The sequence below is a fragment of the Beta vulgaris genome, chromosome 4 (genome assembly GCF_026745355.1).
Source record: "Beta vulgaris subsp. vulgaris cultivar EL10 chromosome 4, EL10.2, whole genome shotgun sequence".
Taxonomy (NCBI): domain Eukaryota; kingdom Viridiplantae; phylum Streptophyta; class Magnoliopsida; order Caryophyllales; family Amaranthaceae; genus Beta; species Beta vulgaris.
Window position 1 is genome coordinate 839,741 of NC_079205.1, and position 18,976 is coordinate 858,716.

The 18,976-nt window shown below is 34.5% G+C and overlaps 4 protein-coding genes across 4 annotated transcripts; 3 read left to right on the forward strand and 1 right to left on the reverse strand.

Moving 5' to 3' along the window:
- Nucleotides 1-203: 203 nt before the first annotated feature.
- On the reverse strand, nucleotides 204-3,909 carry LOC109134750 (F-box protein SKIP23). The gene is made up of 4 exons (XM_019248816.3): nucleotides 1,682-3,909; nucleotides 1,227-1,387; nucleotides 1,015-1,079; nucleotides 204-868 (listed from the first exon to the last, which is right to left on the reverse strand). The coding sequence occupies exons 1-4, from the start codon at nucleotides 2,908-2,910 to the stop codon at nucleotides 359-361; spliced, it is 1,965 nt and encodes a 654-aa protein (XP_019104361.2). The 5' UTR covers nucleotides 2,911-3,909; the 3' UTR covers nucleotides 204-358.
- Nucleotides 3,910-4,064: 155 nt separating this feature from the next.
- On the forward strand, nucleotides 4,065-4,984 carry LOC125496817 (leucine-rich repeat receptor-like serine/threonine-protein kinase BAM1). Its single transcript, XM_048642469.2, has one exon. The coding sequence runs from the start codon at nucleotides 4,190-4,192 to the stop codon at nucleotides 4,982-4,984; it is 795 nt and encodes a 264-aa protein (XP_048498426.1). The 5' UTR covers nucleotides 4,065-4,189.
- LOC104891847 (receptor-like protein 9DC3) lies at nucleotides 4,981-8,691 on the forward strand. Its single transcript, XM_048642467.2, has 2 exons — nucleotides 4,981-5,497; nucleotides 7,271-8,691. Exons 1-2 carry the CDS (start codon nucleotides 5,152-5,154, stop codon nucleotides 8,482-8,484), a joined length of 1,560 nt encoding a protein of 519 aa, XP_048498424.1. The 5' UTR covers nucleotides 4,981-5,151; the 3' UTR covers nucleotides 8,485-8,691.
- A 4,854-nt stretch (nucleotides 8,692-13,545) lies between these two features.
- On the forward strand, nucleotides 13,546-18,259 carry LOC104891862 (leucine-rich repeat receptor-like serine/threonine-protein kinase BAM1). Its single transcript, XM_048642466.2, has 2 exons — nucleotides 13,546-16,028; nucleotides 16,991-18,259. The coding sequence occupies exons 1-2, from the start codon at nucleotides 14,501-14,503 to the stop codon at nucleotides 18,205-18,207; spliced, it is 2,745 nt and encodes a 914-aa protein (XP_048498423.1). The 5' UTR covers nucleotides 13,546-14,500; the 3' UTR covers nucleotides 18,208-18,259.
- Nucleotides 18,260-18,976: the final 717 nt, after the last annotated feature.

Sequence of the window (18,976 nt, forward strand, 5' to 3'; positions counted from 1 at the left end):
ATTCAGAGTGTCTGAAAGTGTCATGAAGTGTCGGAAATTAAACGCGACACGTTGACCCAAAGAGAGTATCCGTGCATCACAGGAACAATGCAACATGATGGTGGTTATCTAATATATCACCAGGATACAAACCTCCACATAATTCAATTGCTATATAAGAAGATCAGATGTTCTAAGAAAGTCTGAGCAACAAGTCATAGTAAGAATGAAGTGTCATTATAAATATAAGATCATGTCTGAATTTATATCCGTCAACAAAAGATCAAGACAGTTCAAATAAATATGACAGATTAGGCTGGTTTTCTCAAGTTAAGACTAACTACCAGCAGAAAATATAGTACAGTAAGTTGCATTACAATCAGAATAATCCCTCTGCAAGGGATTCATCAAGATCAATTGGCTCTAAAACACGAAGAGTAGCAGACAGACTAGCTCTATTCTCCTCTAATTTCCGCTTCTTTCTTGGGTTGCGCTCAAGGAACTCTTCCTCCTCTTCAACTCGAGCTTTTTCCTCGTCGATAGCTATAATAGACTCAATCAGAGGCTTGTATTTTTGTAATATCAAAGCCCTTTCAACAAAAGGAACTAACCAGTCCACTTTTAGGCCTAAAAGTTGAAGGTCAGACATGACAGCGCCGATTTCCTCAGCTAGATCATCAGTCAAGGTCCTCAGTGTAGTATCTTGGAGATCTTTTATCATCTTTGCTAGTAATTCTAAGGCACAGGCTAAAATGCCTTTGCTACGCACAAAACCCTTTCCAACTAGGTTGCAATGCTTGTTCCAAATTTGCAGAGTTACCAATAGGTCAGACCTGATCTTTAGACCTTGTAAGAAGTTGATGCTTGGCTCACATAATTCCGTTGAGGCCTACAACAACGCGAAGGAGGCAAGACATCTAGATCATTAAGTATTTCTTACAAATCAAAGAGGAGTTGCAGCTGTATAACAATGTTACAACGGCGTGATGCTTGCATAATGTTTTGTAGATAGTAACAAGTAACAAGCATGCTTACCATTACAGGAGTTACAGATGCATGATCTGTACCAAACACCTTGTCATCAGAGATAGTATTCAGTGCTGTGCATGAAGATCAAATTCAAGTCAGAATTCGCTAAAGGGTTGTAAAACAGCATTCATTGCATTAATATAATTCAGAAAACAGATTATAACAGAACAGGTTGTCAGAATGAGTAAATCATACTAGCTTAAAGTGGCTGGAGTTACCTTCCTCATGGTTCTTATCAGAATCTAGGAGGTGGTGGGAAGTAGTTTTCGCTTGAGCGACTGAGGTTGAAGGTATTCCAGTACTTTGTTCCTCCAATCTTGGTGCACTTGAGACATGCTCTTCTGAAGATGCAGATACTTGACTGCTTGGACCAGGTTTACTTCACAAGTTAAAATTGGAAGTCACACAATTAAGTTCTCTCACTAGACCAATGAGAATGATCAGAAGCATGAGAAGGATCGATATGCATATTTTTTGAACTGAATGTGCATATGTTTTGCACCAGATGTGCATAGCTCACTTTTCAAGGTGTAAATATGTGCTCTTGAAAGATAAGATGCACATTCAGTTAAAAAAAATGCATATGATTGAACAGTTGTACACCCAGCTCAAAAAATATGCAAAAAAATCCTTCTTACTGGTGTAAGTGTAACTAGGTACGAAAGTATCTTACGAAATCCATAGTGGAGGTGGCCAAAATACAGCAGAAAAGCGAGGGAATGCTGAAATTAGAGCACAGTTATTTGTCTCCTCATACTTACACATAGCAACTTGAAGGTAGCCACTACTAGCACTTGGGAACAAGACATCATCAGATTTGCAGGAGCCAGAGTAAGTAGGGAAACAATTCTTCGGATAAACAATGCAGTTCCCTTGAATAACTCCTGAAAAATGTTGTGAGCTTGCAAAGAAACACGAATCAAAGGTGACAAACAAAATGTTGTCACCTAAAGTCACAACTTTCTCCCATTCATGCCGCCTGTCAAGCTTAAAAACCTTAAACTGCTGACAGTTCTGATACGCGAGCAGCAAGTATAAGTCATAATTGGAATCCACGAACAAGCGTTTCCTCCTATTACCTTCCAAGTTTGAGGCAACCGTAACAGCATACTTCACTTTCATAGAGTTGTAATCAATCCCATAAAGCTTCCCTTTACGCGAAACAGCCCAAAGCTTTTCTTTCCAAGTGACTATATCATCAGCATAGCCATCTATAGGTATGCTAATTCCCTTGTGATCTCTACAACCATCCAAGCGAAAGCATGCTAATTTTCCCTTACCATACAACACCACCACATAATAATGCTTAAATTTTCGAGATTTATGTAAAGGATCAGACCATAATATAACTTTATCAACATGATACACATCATCATAATCATAATCATACTTAAGCGGAGTAGCATCCATTGATCTTAGATTAATCCCTTGGCTGAGTTTAATGGCATCGAAATCAGACATAATAATGTTTTTACAAGGAACGTTTCCTTCAATTGGAAGCCTTGTAAGAGGATGACATAGACGTAGTTTATGTGGTTCCAAGGTATTAGACTGTTCAACTGCGACTAACCATGGGTTAGTAGAGTTAGAGTACTTACTGTGGCGTTGGCGGAGAATATAAACGGCTGTAGTAACGACGACTAAGGGAGTGTCGTGATGGATGTAGTTCACAGGCAGACGTGGATAATCAGACCTACGAATGCAGGAAAGTGTGCATGGAAGTAAGGTATGCAAGCGTAGAAAAGGGGGAGGAACAGAAGATCTCCAACTCTTACACACAGCACGAAAATTCAAGATCGACGAATTCGAGTACTTAGACTTCAGAAGATCAGATATTACTGAAAGAATGTCTGTTGGAAGGTCCGACCATGACAAACTCCCACGAACACGACTTGTGCACATTGTCGTTAAGTGTTCCGGTAGTTAAACAGGTGACGGTCTTATTATAGCTTAAGTTATAATAAGTTGTGTTTATGGATATAGATATATAGTAATCAATGATATTTATATATATGATATCTGAGATAATCATATCCTAATCATACTTAGTCTAGGAGAATTAAAGAATCAGGCATATCCTATTAGTATAGGATAAGGAAAATAGGGAAAACATAATGGACATAAATCATAATCAATCATTATTAGTTAGCAAACAAAAACTTATCCGAAAGATTGTAAACTCTGTAAAATATATATGATGATGACTCGAACATACTTTACCATATAAGACTAGGAAGAGTAGATCGATGCCATTGCTTACAAACTGCCTGGAATTGGCAAACTTTCGCTTCGAGTTTTAAGACATGAAGCTATGCCGCCTTCTAACAGTTCTTCAGGCAACTCTATGTAACCTCTATCACACGTAGATTGTACATTGTGATAGAGATAAATATTGACTTATCTAACTGTTAGTATTAGATATTATTCCATAGTTGTTAGCTTTCAAATTCCGTGAATATCATCTCTTAGCATTGTTCTATGTAACCTCTTGTTGTTATCCTTTGTATACTTTACTTATCTCATAGCTTCATATATTGTATAAATATGGTACGGGCTAATTAATGAGAATGATCAAGGCTACAAGCATGGCCAACCACTAACTTGACAAACTTGTCTAGAATATCGTTACATCAACATCCTGTTTGGTAGTCGTTAATAAATGGTGGTAATGGGAATGAATATCATTACAGTAACTTTGGAGCACCAGCAAGATTTAACTTGATAATTTACAGAGCTTTTTATAACAATCAAGGTTAATAATCCACCAGACGAAACACCAGTCATCTTCGAATCATATGTTAACCTCGAATATGTTAACTTCGAATTGTATGGTCTTCATCTGTACATCATCTGGTTTATACTTATCAGTCACACAATCACACCACACTTGGTTGCTTTTTTTGACTTTGACGCAAAGACTAGTATTCTAGCATACAGAAACCACTAGTTTCTGGATGATGATAATCCAAGTTCATCAAGTATTCTGGATTTATCCAATGTGTGGTTTGGAAATACTTGGCACCATCGCATGTTTACACTTTTGATTAAGTCAAGCTTTAAGTCGTCCTAGAGTACTGAACGTGTTGGAACGGTTACATGATTAGACTGCACAAATTTCATTGCTATTTATGTTCATGCAAACCCAGGAGTACAGTACATAGCAAAAACAAGAAAACAAAAAATGAAAATCTTTCTTTTCTTTGTGCTCCTTCATAACCTCAACTTCATCAATGGCATAACATTATTATCAGAAGAGAAAGCTTTACTAAGTATCAAATCTGCCATTACTTATGATCCGTTTAACTCTCTCTCCTCGTGGAAAAACACAACACACCACTGTAGTTGGCCATTCATCACTTGCTCCTCCTCATCTTCTGCAGTAATTTCTCTCGACATCTCTAACTTAAACCTCGCAGGAATTCTCTCACCTGATATCGGCTCCCTCATCCACCTACAAAACCTCTCAGTTGCATCCAACTCTTTCTATGGCGCAATACCATCTTCTCTTTCTCTCCTTACTCAACTCCGCTATCTCAATCTCTCGTATAATGACTTCACCACCTTCCCTTCTACTTTCTCCTCCCTTAAAAACTTAACCATCCTCGACCTCTCCTATAACCATTTCTCTGGCAGGATTCCTCTGGAGCTAGGAAACTTAACCAACTTAATATATTTATCTGGTGGTTTCTGCAATTTTTCTGGGGAAATTCCAATGGAGTTGGGGAAACTTAAGAAACTTGAATTTTTAAGTTTTGATGTAAACACTCTTTCTGGGGGTTTACCCTTTGAGTTGGGGTCAATGAAGAGTTTAAAATATATGGATTTCTTTAATAATATGTTATCTGGTGTGATCCCAGAGTCATATTCCATTCTTCAGAACATAACCTATTTTAATCTTGGTGAAAACAAGTTACATGGGAGTATACCTGATTTTATCGGAGATTTCCCGGAGTTGGAATTCCTCTCCCAAAGCTAGGTACTAATGGGAGGTTGCAATTTGTATCTATATTTGGTAACAATCTTACTGGGAGTTTGCCAGTAAGTCTTTGCAGAGGAGACAGACTTCTAGAATTGCTTGTATCCGGTAATCGGTTGATTGGGCCAATTCCCGAGAGTTTGGGGAGTTGTAAGTCACTTGTATACATGGACATTGGAAATAATTTCTTAAATGGGTCGATTCCTAAGGGTTTGTTTGGCCTCCCAAACATTTTTGTAATTGGGCTTAATGACAATCATCTTACTGGCCGAGGTTTCGATGAGAGTACTAGTCTTTTTTCAGTTAGTCTTATAGGGTTAGATCTCTCCAATAATCAGCTAACCGGGGAGTTGCCTGCTAGTATTGGAAACTTTTCAAATCTTCAATATTTATCACTTGATGGGAACAAGTTCACCGGAAGTATCCCTCCGGAGATTAGCAAGTGTCAAGCGCTACTTGAACTTGATCTCAGCTCAAATCAATTCTCCGGTGAGATACCTAATGAAATTACAGGTAATATAATATTGAACTTACTAGCTACTCCCTCTGTTTTTTTTTATCGTTCTAATCTTGACACTATTCATACTTGGAGAGAATCTTCTCAATTTTTTTCAATTTATAAGAAAAAAATATAGTCATGTGAGATCTTCTTTGATTCGTCTCAATTAGTAGATTATTAATATTCAATCGTTATAATTTTTACTAATATATGATGAAAGATATTTAAGTTCAAAAATGTACATTGGAAGATGTGTAAATAGAAAGTGAGAAAGATAAAAAAAAAACAGAGGGAGTACTTTTAATATACACCATTTTGTTTTTTCTTTCAATTCTTCCACTCTAACTTTTGTATCATTGAGATATTCCACTTTGATCATCTTTTTTCATTTAATATATAAAAAAATAGATGTAATTATGTAAAATAATTCGGATATACTCCATCCGTTTCCTAAAGATCTTCCCACTTACTGTTCCTACAGATACCAAGGAAAATCAAGTTGTGTGGGGCATGGTGTGAGTAAAATAGGAGAGAGAAAGGGGTTAAGATAAATAAACAAATATAAAGGGGTTAAAGTAGGAGAGAGAAAGGGAGTAAAATTGAATTAATAATGTAATGGTAGACCATATGATAGTGACATGAAAGAGTAAATAGGGAAATTTGTTTTGCCAAATAATGAATAAAGCAAAAGAGGGAAGATCTTTTGGAAACACCCTTAAACGGAAAGAGGGAAGATCTTTAGGAAACGGAGGGAGTATTTATTTACAAATTATTTCTCATTAGTTGTATGTATAAAATAATAAAGGTATGGGATATGCAACCTTGTTATATTCACTTATTTTTCAGGTGTTCTCTCCAATAATTATATACTATACTAATATAAGACAATAATGTACATGACCAAAATTCAAATATACTTTTCATATGTTTATTTACATATAATTGAATGAAATTGTGAAATTAAGATGGTATAAAAATTATCTTTTTTTTTTTGTTAAAAAAATTTACTTCCTACGTTTCTTTTTAGTTTACTCACTTCACTTTGGGAGAGAACTAATGAGATAGTACAAAAGTATGAAAGAGAAACTGAACTACTAAAGTAAGAGAGATAAATTAAAAAGTGGGTGAATATATTGAAAATTAAAGTGGATAACATGGGTGGAAAAAGATATGAGAAAGTAGATGGGATTTGTTACCAAGAATAAAAAAAGCAATAGTATGTAGATTAAAAATAAACAGAATATAAAGGAAAGTGTGTAGATTAAAAAGAAACGAATAGCGTATTTAACATGTCAATAAAATTCTTATGCCTTACTTCTATATAATGTGCAAATTAAAAACAATGTACAAATTAAACTAATTTGTTGTGAATAATAGGGTCGGATCCATATATATTATTAATTGTGTAAAATAGTAAAGATATTCAACTTTATCATATTCCCTCGAGTTTTTAGGTTCTTTTCATATTTTTGCAATACACCAATATATGAAGATTTATGTACATGAACAGAATGTGTAGCTTATTTTCATTTTTTTTAACTTATATATTCCTCTTTCTCATATTTATCACAATACTTTTTATACCTTTTTCCATACATTAATCATACTCCATTATACATTTCCACATTCCAGTGCCAATAAAATACAAATGGTACACAAAAAAAGTTTTCTGAGCATTAGATTACATTTTTTTTAATATAAGCGCTCTTTGCTACTATTATTTAAAGTCAATGAGTTTCATATTTTTGTTTATTATAGACAATTTCATGACAAATAATTTGCCTCAGGTAACAAATCCATTTGCAATTTGGATGAAATTAGCTTACTTGATTTATCAAACAATACTTTGACTGGGGAAATACCGCATTGTCTTGGAAATACTAGCGCTTCACTTGAGGCATTGAATCTCCAATTAAACAAGCTCAACGGAACAATACCACCAAATTTCTCAAACTGTGATTCTTTAAAGTTTCTACATCTGGGTGACAATCAACTGGAAGGGGTTGTACCCAAGTCTTTGTCCAAGTGTCGAAGTTTAAACTTTCTAAATCTCGAGAACAACAAGCTAACGGGTATATTTCCTTCATCGCTAGATAGCCTTCCACAACTCCAAGTTCTCGGCCTGCGTTTTAATGGCTTCTATGGTCCTATAGCTAGCTCATCACCAAAGGTTAAGCGTCCATTCCCAAGGCTACAAATTCTCGACATCTCTAACAATAATTTTGGTGGTAAGTTACCAGAAAGATATATCAAACACTTTGAGGCCATGCTCAATATGAACGAGTCTAGTCGTGAGGGTCCTGAATACTTGGAAGTCGGCTACTCCACGACATCTTCGATCGTGTTGACATACCATGGAATGCAACAAAACTATCTTAACATTTTTATAACGATGTCGGTCTTGGATATGTCCAACAACAACTTTGTTGGGCAGATTCCGGATGTTATAGGGCGATTACACTCACTTCGTCATCTTAATCTCTCGCATAATCTCTTAACCGGGAACATACCTCTATCAATTGGAAAATTATCTTTGCTTGACGGTTTGGACCTTTCATCAAATAGGCTCAGTGGTCGAATCCCTCAAGAATTAGTTAGTTTAACATTTGTTGGGGTCTTTAATGTTTCCAATAATCTATTGGAGGGGCCTATACCTCGTGGTAAAAACTTTGATACATTTTCAGTTGATTCATACAAGGGGAATCCCAAATTGTGTGGACAACCATTGCCAGCGTGTGGAGACAGATACCCGAAAGTTATCATCAATGATAGTCACAATACTACTGAAGATGATAGAAGTATTTTGTCAATGTCAGAAATCATTATGATGGGATTTTGTAGTGGTGTGCTAGTTGGGTTGGCGTGGGGATATTATATGTTTTCAATAGGAAAGCCCTTTTGGTTTATCCGGTTGGCCAACAAAATGGAATTGGTGTTGCTTGATCTTTTCGATGAGTACTTTGGTAGGCGAGGTAGAACAACAAGACAAAGGAAGATCTGAAAAGATGAGTGATAAGCATGAGTATAACCTTGTTATCCATAGTTGAGCAGTATTTTAAGTGTCAATAAATAATAATAAACTAATTGTCTTGTTTAAGATTTGTATTTTTATTCTCAAAACTATCTTATTTTTTATGTAGTTGAAATACGCATGGAGTTGGATTGGCACGTGCTGTTTCTAATATAAAACCATTTTGTTCAGCTTCCACTATTTGGAATCTTTGATATCATTCAACTAAATTATTGTGAATAATAGGATGTATATATACTATTAATTGTGTAAAATAGTAAATGTGTGGAGATATTCAACTTCATAATATTCACTTGGGTTTTTAGGTTTTTTAGTATGAGTTTTGCATTATGGAAATATCCAACTTAGACAATAGTATTTTTGCTGTATACCAATAAATGAAGATTAATATACATGAACTAAATGCATAGTTTTCATACTTTTTTACTTACATATTCCTGTTTTTCATATTTATCGCAATACTTTTTATACCCTTTCGCCTCATATGAACAGATACATTTCTAATTTAGGCACGGACCATCTATTTGTTTATTATTTCTCATTCTATAACTATGCTCCACACCCTTGTTGCAAAGATGAAACAATAACAAAATAATAACCCCATCTACACACGCATGATATACTCTATAAAGGACCCACATGATTATGGAAATATCCAACTTAGACAATAGTATTTTTCAGCAGAGTCTAGCAAGGCCAATTAGATTCACGATTAGTTGATTTTCGATGATTCTTTAGGTTTAATTTTTTGTTTTTTTGCTAGTGTGAATTTTGATTGTTGTTTGCAATGTGCATTTTGTGCGTTGAGCTTAAAGGTTACTGGTTAACTAGGTTAGTTAGGGTTCAAAAATAAACGAAGCTGACTATCGTTAGTCATTAAGGACCATCTGTGTATTTGAAAAATATTAAGAGACATAGGATGAATTTCGAAAAGTGCACATGTTTATAGTAAATAAATTTTCTTTAGGGATATATGGTGAAAAATCCGTTAAAATTAAATTCAAATCAGTATGATAGAGAAGGTGCACAAAGAAAAAACCTTCTGTAAAAGTGGTGCAACTTTAGCTATACGAAAGCGAGTTCATAAGCTAGTCCTTACATGAGACTGAGCTCATCAGTCGATTCCTGTACATGTACATACTTGCTAACTGTTTTGGCAGCTGATAGAATTTGAATCAATGAGCTGCATACTTGGTTGCATAAAGGACTACTTTCACAACCACAATTTTTTCTCCAGAATAAGAAAAGAATCTTAGTTACTACTCACTACATGAAGCTAAGCATGATGAAAGTTACAACTCTGCACACAATCCATCCCTAGGCATATCTTCCATCAAAAATTGTTTGAGTTAATTAATATGCGTGTATAATGTCAACAGCAACTATGTGGATCCCCTAGTTACTACCAAAAGACTTTCTTCCTCATCAAAGCTCAGCTTGTTTCGACACCGAAAAGATGTTACATAAACAAATAGAGGATTGAACCAAGAGTTGATCTAGATCCTGATATTTGCGAAGCTTCACAATGTAAGTCTCATGGCTTATCCCAAATTTCAGAAGATTTTTTATAGAGAAAGTCTCCAACTATGACTATACAACATAATAAACCTCAGCTCCCACATGCTGCAGTGTTTACAAGAGCTAAATATGATACTCCATTACCAGGTAGAAGTCATTCTAGTAAGATTCATGGGGTATTTGCCACTTTCACTATGTTCAGTGGAACTACAGAAGAGATTGACACAGGCCCATTTTTCTTTTGCAGAGGAATTGAAATATCCACTATAATTTACCTTTGGATTAAAACTATGGATTAAATGAAGATGGCTTAGTCAATTGTTTGTGATTTATGAACTGTTAAGTAGCATACAATCATGGTATTATATATGTTTGAATTAGTATACTTCAATAGTAACTGAACTACCAAAAAAAGTCATTTTGCCCTATATAATCATGTAACTTGAACCTTCTGAGTTTCTTCCCTGAAAGTGGCAACAACTAAGCTATTAATGTATCAGAAACACAAAGCAATATCCGAAATTGCTCCTCATTAGTCATTATATCTTGCACTTACACAAGAGCATATTGTTGTAGTCGAGGATATCTAAAAGTTTCAGACACTAGCATTCCATAACTTAGAGCTGCAAACTATATAACTTCTAGTTTAAGAACCAAACACCATAGCAACAACTCAGAAAAATTAGTTGCACCATGAACATGAAAAATATTGCAAGCTGAACTGCTGAAGTAGGAAATTAGTAGCGACTCGTGAGGCATATGAAGGAATGTACATCCTCAAATTGAGAGCACCCATCTAACCATGCAAGAAGTGCTAGGAACAAAACTCAGCTCCTCTATCAAAATTTAAGGTTCAAGCAACAACTAGATGCATCATTTGTATGATGCACCAACAACAAGAGACATGTAATTCTCATTCAAATACTACATCAGAAGATAAAAGATATACCATTGAAAGGAATATTCCATAATTCTAAATTCTATTCATCTATATCATAATATCATTTGAGTACAGTGCACCAAAAGTTCTGAAGCACAAAAACTACCCTTCTACTCAACAATTCCAAAGTATATAATTAATTTGATACAATTTTGTAACAAAGGAAGCATATTATAAAGACTTAAAAAATCCAATCTTACCAAAATGAAATGTGTTATACACAATTTACATAATATAATAATTTAGGTTGTTCATGCAAAATCAAACTCTAATTTGAGCTTATTCTGAACTCTTTATGTATATTTAAATCTCTGTAGAACTTTAATTTTGTAAAAGATTAAAATAAAATTCGATAACATGACAATCCTACATAAGCGATCTATGGCTTCAAAATCTTGAGAAGCTCTAAAATTCCTCCTTTATACTATATCTCTAAATATATTGATTATAGATGGTTAAGAGAAACTTGAACCGAGAAAAAATAAGAAGGTTTAGGAAAGATTATGTATTTCTTAAATTAGTGACAACCCATCTAATTATAATTTATACAAAATAATATTATACAAAAATTCTACAATACAACCTGCCAAGTTATCACAAGCTCAATCAATCATGGTGACTTGAAGTCTACTAACGAATTCGAAATCAACAACATTTTTCCAGTCTTTGATTTGCTGGTACTTGGTAGTGAATCATAGTCATTTACATTGACTTCAATCAGCAGCCGTATGAAGCATGTAATGTTTGCTTTTTCATGTCTCCAACTCAAAACTCTAAATTTTTTTACTAGCAATTGTGGTCTGTGAATGATAATAATCCAAGTGTACAAATATTCTGGATGAAGAAATTTCGAGTGTATAGACTTTACATCAAGTTAAGCATGAAGTGGTCCTACAGTGAACGTGTTCGAAGGTTACATCGTGATGAATGTACTGAAATTCCATTGCTATTTCAGTTATTAGAAAAATCAAACTGAAAAAATGGAAAAGGTTTAGGAAAGATTGTGTATTTCTTTCAAGAGCCCTTTGGGCTTGAAGTGTGGATGCAATATTCCATTGAGAAAGGCGGGGTGGATGAGATTCGAACTCGTGACCTTTTGTCACGCTGGCTCTTGATACCATGTCAAAGGACCATCTCAACCAAAAGCTTAAGCCGATAGTTGAGGCCCCAGGAATAGATTTATACTCTATCACTATATGTGAAGGGACCAACTCAACCAAAAGCTTAAGCTGATGGTTGAGGCCCCAGGAATAGATTTATACTCTATCACGCCCCCTCACGCAAGAGCCCTTTGGGCTTGAAGTGTGGATGCAGCACAGGTCTCCCTCATACCTGGCGCTAAATATTCCACTGAGAAAGGGGGTGGATGAGATTCGAACCCGTGACCTTTTTGTCACGCTGGCTCTTGATACCATGTGAAGGGACCAACTCAACCAAAAGCTTAAGCTGATGGTTGAGGCCCCAGGAATAGATTTATACTCTATCACTATATAATTATAAAGATTTGTATTAGAAAAGTATGATTATAAAAGTTAAAAAATTCAACCTGTCAAGTTATCAGCAACAAAAAAATGTTCATTCATGGTGACTTGTCACTTCAAGTCTACTAAAGAAGCCAAAGAGTTAAAAACAACAACAAAAGCTTTTCTTCTCAAAAAATGAAAGATATATGAGTCCTTTTATTATTTAAATATATCTATTGACCCATTCTTTGATGTGCTTGTAGTAAATCATACTCCAATATCTTAACTTCGAATCGTATGGTCTTCATTTGTACATCATCTGGTTTATATTAGTTGCTTCTTAGAAGAAAAATAAAATAATGCATATAAAAAAGAATCTAATTATAATAGTGTCCATATAATACGATATGTTCATTTATGGTGACTTGAAGTCTACTAAAGAAGCTAAAGACTTAAAAGGTTTTTTTCTCAAAAGACAAAAGATATGTGAGTCTTTTTATTATTTAAATATATCTTTGTCACTTTCACGATCTATTGTGCAAGTCTTTGATGTGCTTGTAGTAAATCATAGTCCAATATGTTAACTTCTAATCATATTTGTACATCATCTAGTTTATATTAGTTATAATGTTTTATTTTTAGGTCTCCAATCCAAAATTCTAACCATTTACTATAATATTTACTTGCTTCTTAGAAAAAAAAAAATAGCGCATATCAAAAAGACAATCTCATATATAGTATCCCATAGGATACGAAATGTTCAAATATATTTGCAAAAAAAATATAGGATAAATTTGACCATTAAAAAACAAAGGTTGCAACTAATAATAACTGAAAGAAACATAAAGAATATTACTAATAAAGTAATAATAACACATGCGAAATTGACAAATTGTATCTCCATTTTTCAATTTATAAGGATTAAGAATATATATAATCAAGTCTAGTTTAATAAAATTAGACTCTATACAACCCAGTTACTGAGGGGGTGTTTGGTTGAGCTTATTTGGATGGATTGGAATGGATGTCATACTATTAAAAATCATACAAGTGTTTATTTGAGGTAATTTGGTATGGAATCTCATACTCCTTGGATTCTAATTCCACCCCAAACCCCCTGAATCTCATACCCACCAACCCCCAAAGTTTCTAACTCCATTCCTACAAGTATCAAACCCTAAAGTAGAGGAAGAGAAATTTCAACTACCTATTTCTTCTACTCTAGCATTGTTCATCTCCTTCGCCTTCTACTTTCTTTTATTTTCTTATTTTTTGGGTATTTTTTTCTTTTTCTTTTCTTCTGGTTTTTTTTTCATTTTCTTTTCTTCTGGGTTTTTTTTTTCATTTTCTTTTCTTCTGGTTTTTGTTTTCATTTTCTTTTCTTCTGGGTCTTTTTTTCTGGGTCTTTTTTTCTGGATATTTTTTTTTCTAGGTATTAGTTCAAGCATGACTATTTACTGTATATTTTTAGTGCTAAATTTATACTTCATAACATTCTTAGAGTTAAAAATAAAAAAATAAAAATTTAAACTAGACTTAGAAACCATTCCAAGATTAGACCAAACACTTTGAATGGACATATGATCCATTACAAGATTGAACCAAACAATTTAGAATGGGTATGGGTATATGAATCCATACCACCCTGATATGTATCTCCATACAATTCCATTCCAGTTTTATGAACCAAACAGGCCCTGAATATATTGTGTATGATTTATGAACATATACTTATCAATGACACAATCACGCCACAATTGGTTGCTTTGTTTAAACATTGACGCAAAGACTAGTATTCTTATTCTAGCATATGGAAACCACTAGTACTAGTTTCTGGATGATGATAATCCAAGTTCATAAAGTATTCTGGATTTATGCAATGTGTGGTCTGGAAATACTTGGCACCATCGCATGTTTACACTTTTGATCAAGTCAAGCTTTGAGTCGTCCTAGAGTACTGAACGTGTTGGAAAGGTTACATGATTAGACTGCACAAATTTCATTGCTCTATTTATGTTCATGCAAACCCAGGAGAACAATTATTAGCAAAAACAACAAAACAAAAATGAAAATCTTTCTGTTCTTTGTCCTCCTTCATCTCCTCAACTTCATCAATGGCATAACATTATTATCAGAAGAGAAAGCTTTACTAAGTATTAAATCAGCCATAACTCATGACCCACAAAACTATCTCTCCTCATGGAACACCACAACCCACCACTGTAGTTGGCCGTTCATCACTTGCTCCTCCTCTTCTTCTTCTTCTGTCATTTCTCTCGACATCTCCGGCTTAAACCTCACCGGAATTCTCTCGCCTGATATCGGCTCTCTCACCCACCTACAAAACCTCAATATTGCAGAAAACTCTTTCTCTGACCCAATCCCTCCTTCTCTCTCACTCCTCACCCAACTCCGCTATCTCAACCTCTCTTATAATGACTTCACCACCTTCCCTTCTACTTTCTCCTCTCTTAAAAAGCTAACCATCCTCGACATTTTAAGCAACAATTTCACTGGCCTTCTCCCTTTATCGGTCGTTGAGATGTCGGAGCTCCGGTACCTTGATCTTGGTGGAAACCACTTTTATGGTGAGGTTCCACCGGAGTACGGTCAATGGGAAAACCTTGAGTACCTTTCTTTTTCTTGGCGGAATTACTACTACCTTGATTATGTTGATTACAATAATATTTTCTCTGGTGGGATTCCTCCCGAGCTAGGAAACTTAACCAAGTTAACAACATTATATGGTAGTATCTGCAATTTTTCTGGGAAAATTCCAACGGAGTTGGGGAAACTTAAGAAACTTGAAGTTTTGAGTTTTTCTTGGAACACTCTTTCTGGGGGTTTACCCTTTGAGTTGGGGTCAATGAAGAGTTTAAAACATATGGATTTCTCACATAATATGCTATCTGGTGTGATCCCAGAGTCATATTCCCTTCTTCAGAACATAACCGATTTTCATCTTACTGGAAACAATTTACATGGGAGTATACCTGATTTTATCGGAGATTTCCCGGAGTTGGAATACCTCTCCCTAGGGTGGAATAACTTCACTGGGAGTATTCCACCAAAGCTAGGTACTAATGGGAGGTTGCTAAGGGTAGATATAGAACATAACAATCTTACTGGGAGTTTGCCAGTAAGTCTTTGCAAAGGAGACAGACTTCAAATTTTGTATGTATCGGATAATCGGTTGATTGGACCAATCCCCGAGAGTTTGGGGAGTTGTAAGTCACTTGAAGAAGTGGCAATGGGAAATAATTTCTTAAATGGGTCGATTCCTAAGGGTTTGTTTGGCCTCCCAAACATTTCTGTAATTGGGTTTAATGACAATCATCTTACTGGCCTATGTTTCGATGAGAGTACTACTCATCTTTTTTCGGTTAATCTTTGGACCTTAGATCTCTCCAATAATCAGCTAACTGGGGAGTTGCCTGCTAGTATTGGAAACTTTTCAAATCTTCGATATTTATCACTTGATGGGAACAAGTTCATCGGAAGTATCCCTCCGGAGATTAGCAAGTGTCAAGCGCTACTTGAACTTGATCTCAGCTCAAATCAATTCTCTGGTGAGATACCTAATGAAATTACAGGTAATATATAATATTGAACTTACTAGCTACTTTTAATATACACCATTTTGTTTTTTCTTTCAATTCTTCCACTCTAACTTTTGTAAATTGAGATATTCCACTTTGATCATCTTTTTTCATTTAATATATATAAAAAATAGATGTAATTATGTAAAATAATTTGGATATATTTTTTTTACAGATTATGTCTCATTAGTTATATGTATAGAATAATAAAGGTATGGGGATATGCAACCTTATTATATTCACTTATTTTTCAGTGTTCTCTCCAATAATTTATATACTATACTAATATAAGACAATAATGTACCCAAATTCAAATATACTTTTCATAATTTTATTTACATATAATTGAATGGTCAAAGTTGTGAATTGAAATTGTGAGATTTAAGATGGTATAATTATTATCTTTTTTTAGTAAAAAAAAATTACTCCCTATATTTTTTTTTAGTTTACTCACTTCAGTTTGGGGGAAAATAAACCAAGGAAGAAGTATAAAAGTGTGAACGATAAACTAAAAAGTAAGAAAGAGAAACTAAAAAGTGGGTTAAATATTAAAAAGTGGACTAAAATATTAAAAAGTTGATAACATGGGTGGAAAAATAGGAGAAAGTAGATGAGACATGTTATCAAGAATAAAAAAAGCAACCGTGTGTAGATTAAAAACGAAAGTGTGTATACGTATTAAAAAGGAACAAAGTGCATATTTAACATGTCAATATAATTCTTATGCCATACTCCCTCCGTCGCATAATATCCTTTTTTTCTATTTTTTCTCATAGGTACCTTACTTAATCATATTATATTTTCACACTAACAATAAGTTACAAGTGGTACACCAAAAACACTATATGGGAATTTGAGTATGTTGTTCGATTGAAGCTCTGTGCAACTATTTCTTGTTAAAGAATTTTATATCTCAATATCTTCCAAACAATCTAACAAAGAATTATTTGCCTCAGGAAACAAATCCATTTGCAATTTGGAAAACATTCACACGCTTAGATTATCAAACAATATTTTGACTGGTGATATTCCTCGTTGTCTTGGAAATACTGGTACCGGGCTCAGAACATTATTTCTCCAATCAAACAAACTCAACGGTACCATACCCGCAAACTTCTTAAAGTCATGTGATTTATTGACTTATCTAGATCTGAGTGACAATCAATTAGAAGGAGTTCTACCTAAGTCATTGTCTAAATGTCAACGTTTGGAACTCCTAAATGTCGGGAGCAACAGGCTAACGGGTAAATTTCCCCCATGGCTAGACAACCTACCACATCTCAAAGTTTTCAATGTGCGTTACAATGCCTTCTATGGTCCTATAACTAGCTCACCAAAGGTTAAGCACCCATTCTCAATGCTACAAATTATGGACCTCTCTAACAATAATTTTTGTGGTAAGTTGCCACGAAGATATATCAAAAACTTCGCAGCCATGTACAATATGAACGAGTCTGGTGTTGGGAGTCCACAGTACATGGAGGACACTATTGACCATCCGTACTCTATGGTATTGACAGTTAATGGGTTACAACAGAGATATGAGAAACTTATTGTGACGATGTCGGTCTTTGATATCTCGAACAACAACTTTACTGGACAGATTCCAGATGCTATAGGGGGATTACGCTCGCTTCGCAATCTTAATCTCTCGCATAATCTCTTAACCGGGAACATCCCTCCATCAATTGGAAAATTATCTTTGCTTGACGGTTTGGACCTTTCATCAAATAGGCTCACTGGTCGAATCCCTCAAGAATTAGTTAGTTTAACATTCGTTGGGGTCTTTAATGTTTCCAATAATCTATTGGAGGGGCCTATACCTCGTGGTAAAAACTTTGATACATATTCAGTTGATTCATACAAGGGGAATCCCAAATTGTGTGGACAACCATTGCCGGAGTGTGGAGACAAATACCCGAAAGTTATCATCAATTATAGTCACAATAATACTACTAAAGATGATACAAGTATTTTGTCAATGTCAGAAATTATAATGATGGGGTTTTGTAGTGGTGTGCTAGTTGGGTTGGCGTGGGGATATTGCATGTTTTCAATAGGAAAGCCCTTTTGGTTTATCCGGTTGGCAAACAAAATGGAATTTGTGTTGCTTGATCTTTTCGATGAGTACTTTGGTAGGCGAGGTAGAACAACAAGACAAAGGAAGAACTGAAAAAATGAGTGATAAGCATGAGTGTAACCTTGTTATCCATAGTTCAGCACTATTATAAAAATAATAATAAACTAATTGTCTTGTTTACGATTTGTATTTTTATCTCAAAACTATCTTAGTTTTTATGTAGTTAAGAGAAGCATGGAGTTGGATTGGCACGTGCTGTTTCTAATATTAAACCAATTTGTTCAGCCTCCACTATTATTTGGAGTCGTTGATTTCATTCAACTAATTTATATATTGTGAATAATAGGATCTATATATACTATTAACTGTGTAAAGTAGTAAATGTATGGAGATATTCAACTTCATCATATTTACTTGGGTTTTTAGGTTTTTTAGTATGAGTTTTGCATTATGGAAATATCCAACTTAGACAATAGTATTTTTACTGTATACCAATAAATGAAGATTAATATACATGAATAAAATGTATAGTTTTCATATTTTTTTACTTATATATTCCTGTTTTTCATATTTATCGCAATACTTTTTATACCCTTTTGCCTCATATGAACAATTACATTTCTAATTTAGGCATGGACCATCTATTTGTTTATAATAGCGCATTCTATAACTATGCTCCACACCCTTATTGCAAAGATAAAACAATAACAAAATAATAACCCCGTCTACACACACATGATATACTCTATGAACGGACCCACATGATTAACCAAAATATAAAAATATTCGTTGAAGTTAACTTTAATAGTTAAATGATAAAACTCATGTCCCACTTTATCTATAGTCTAAGACACTGTAGAAA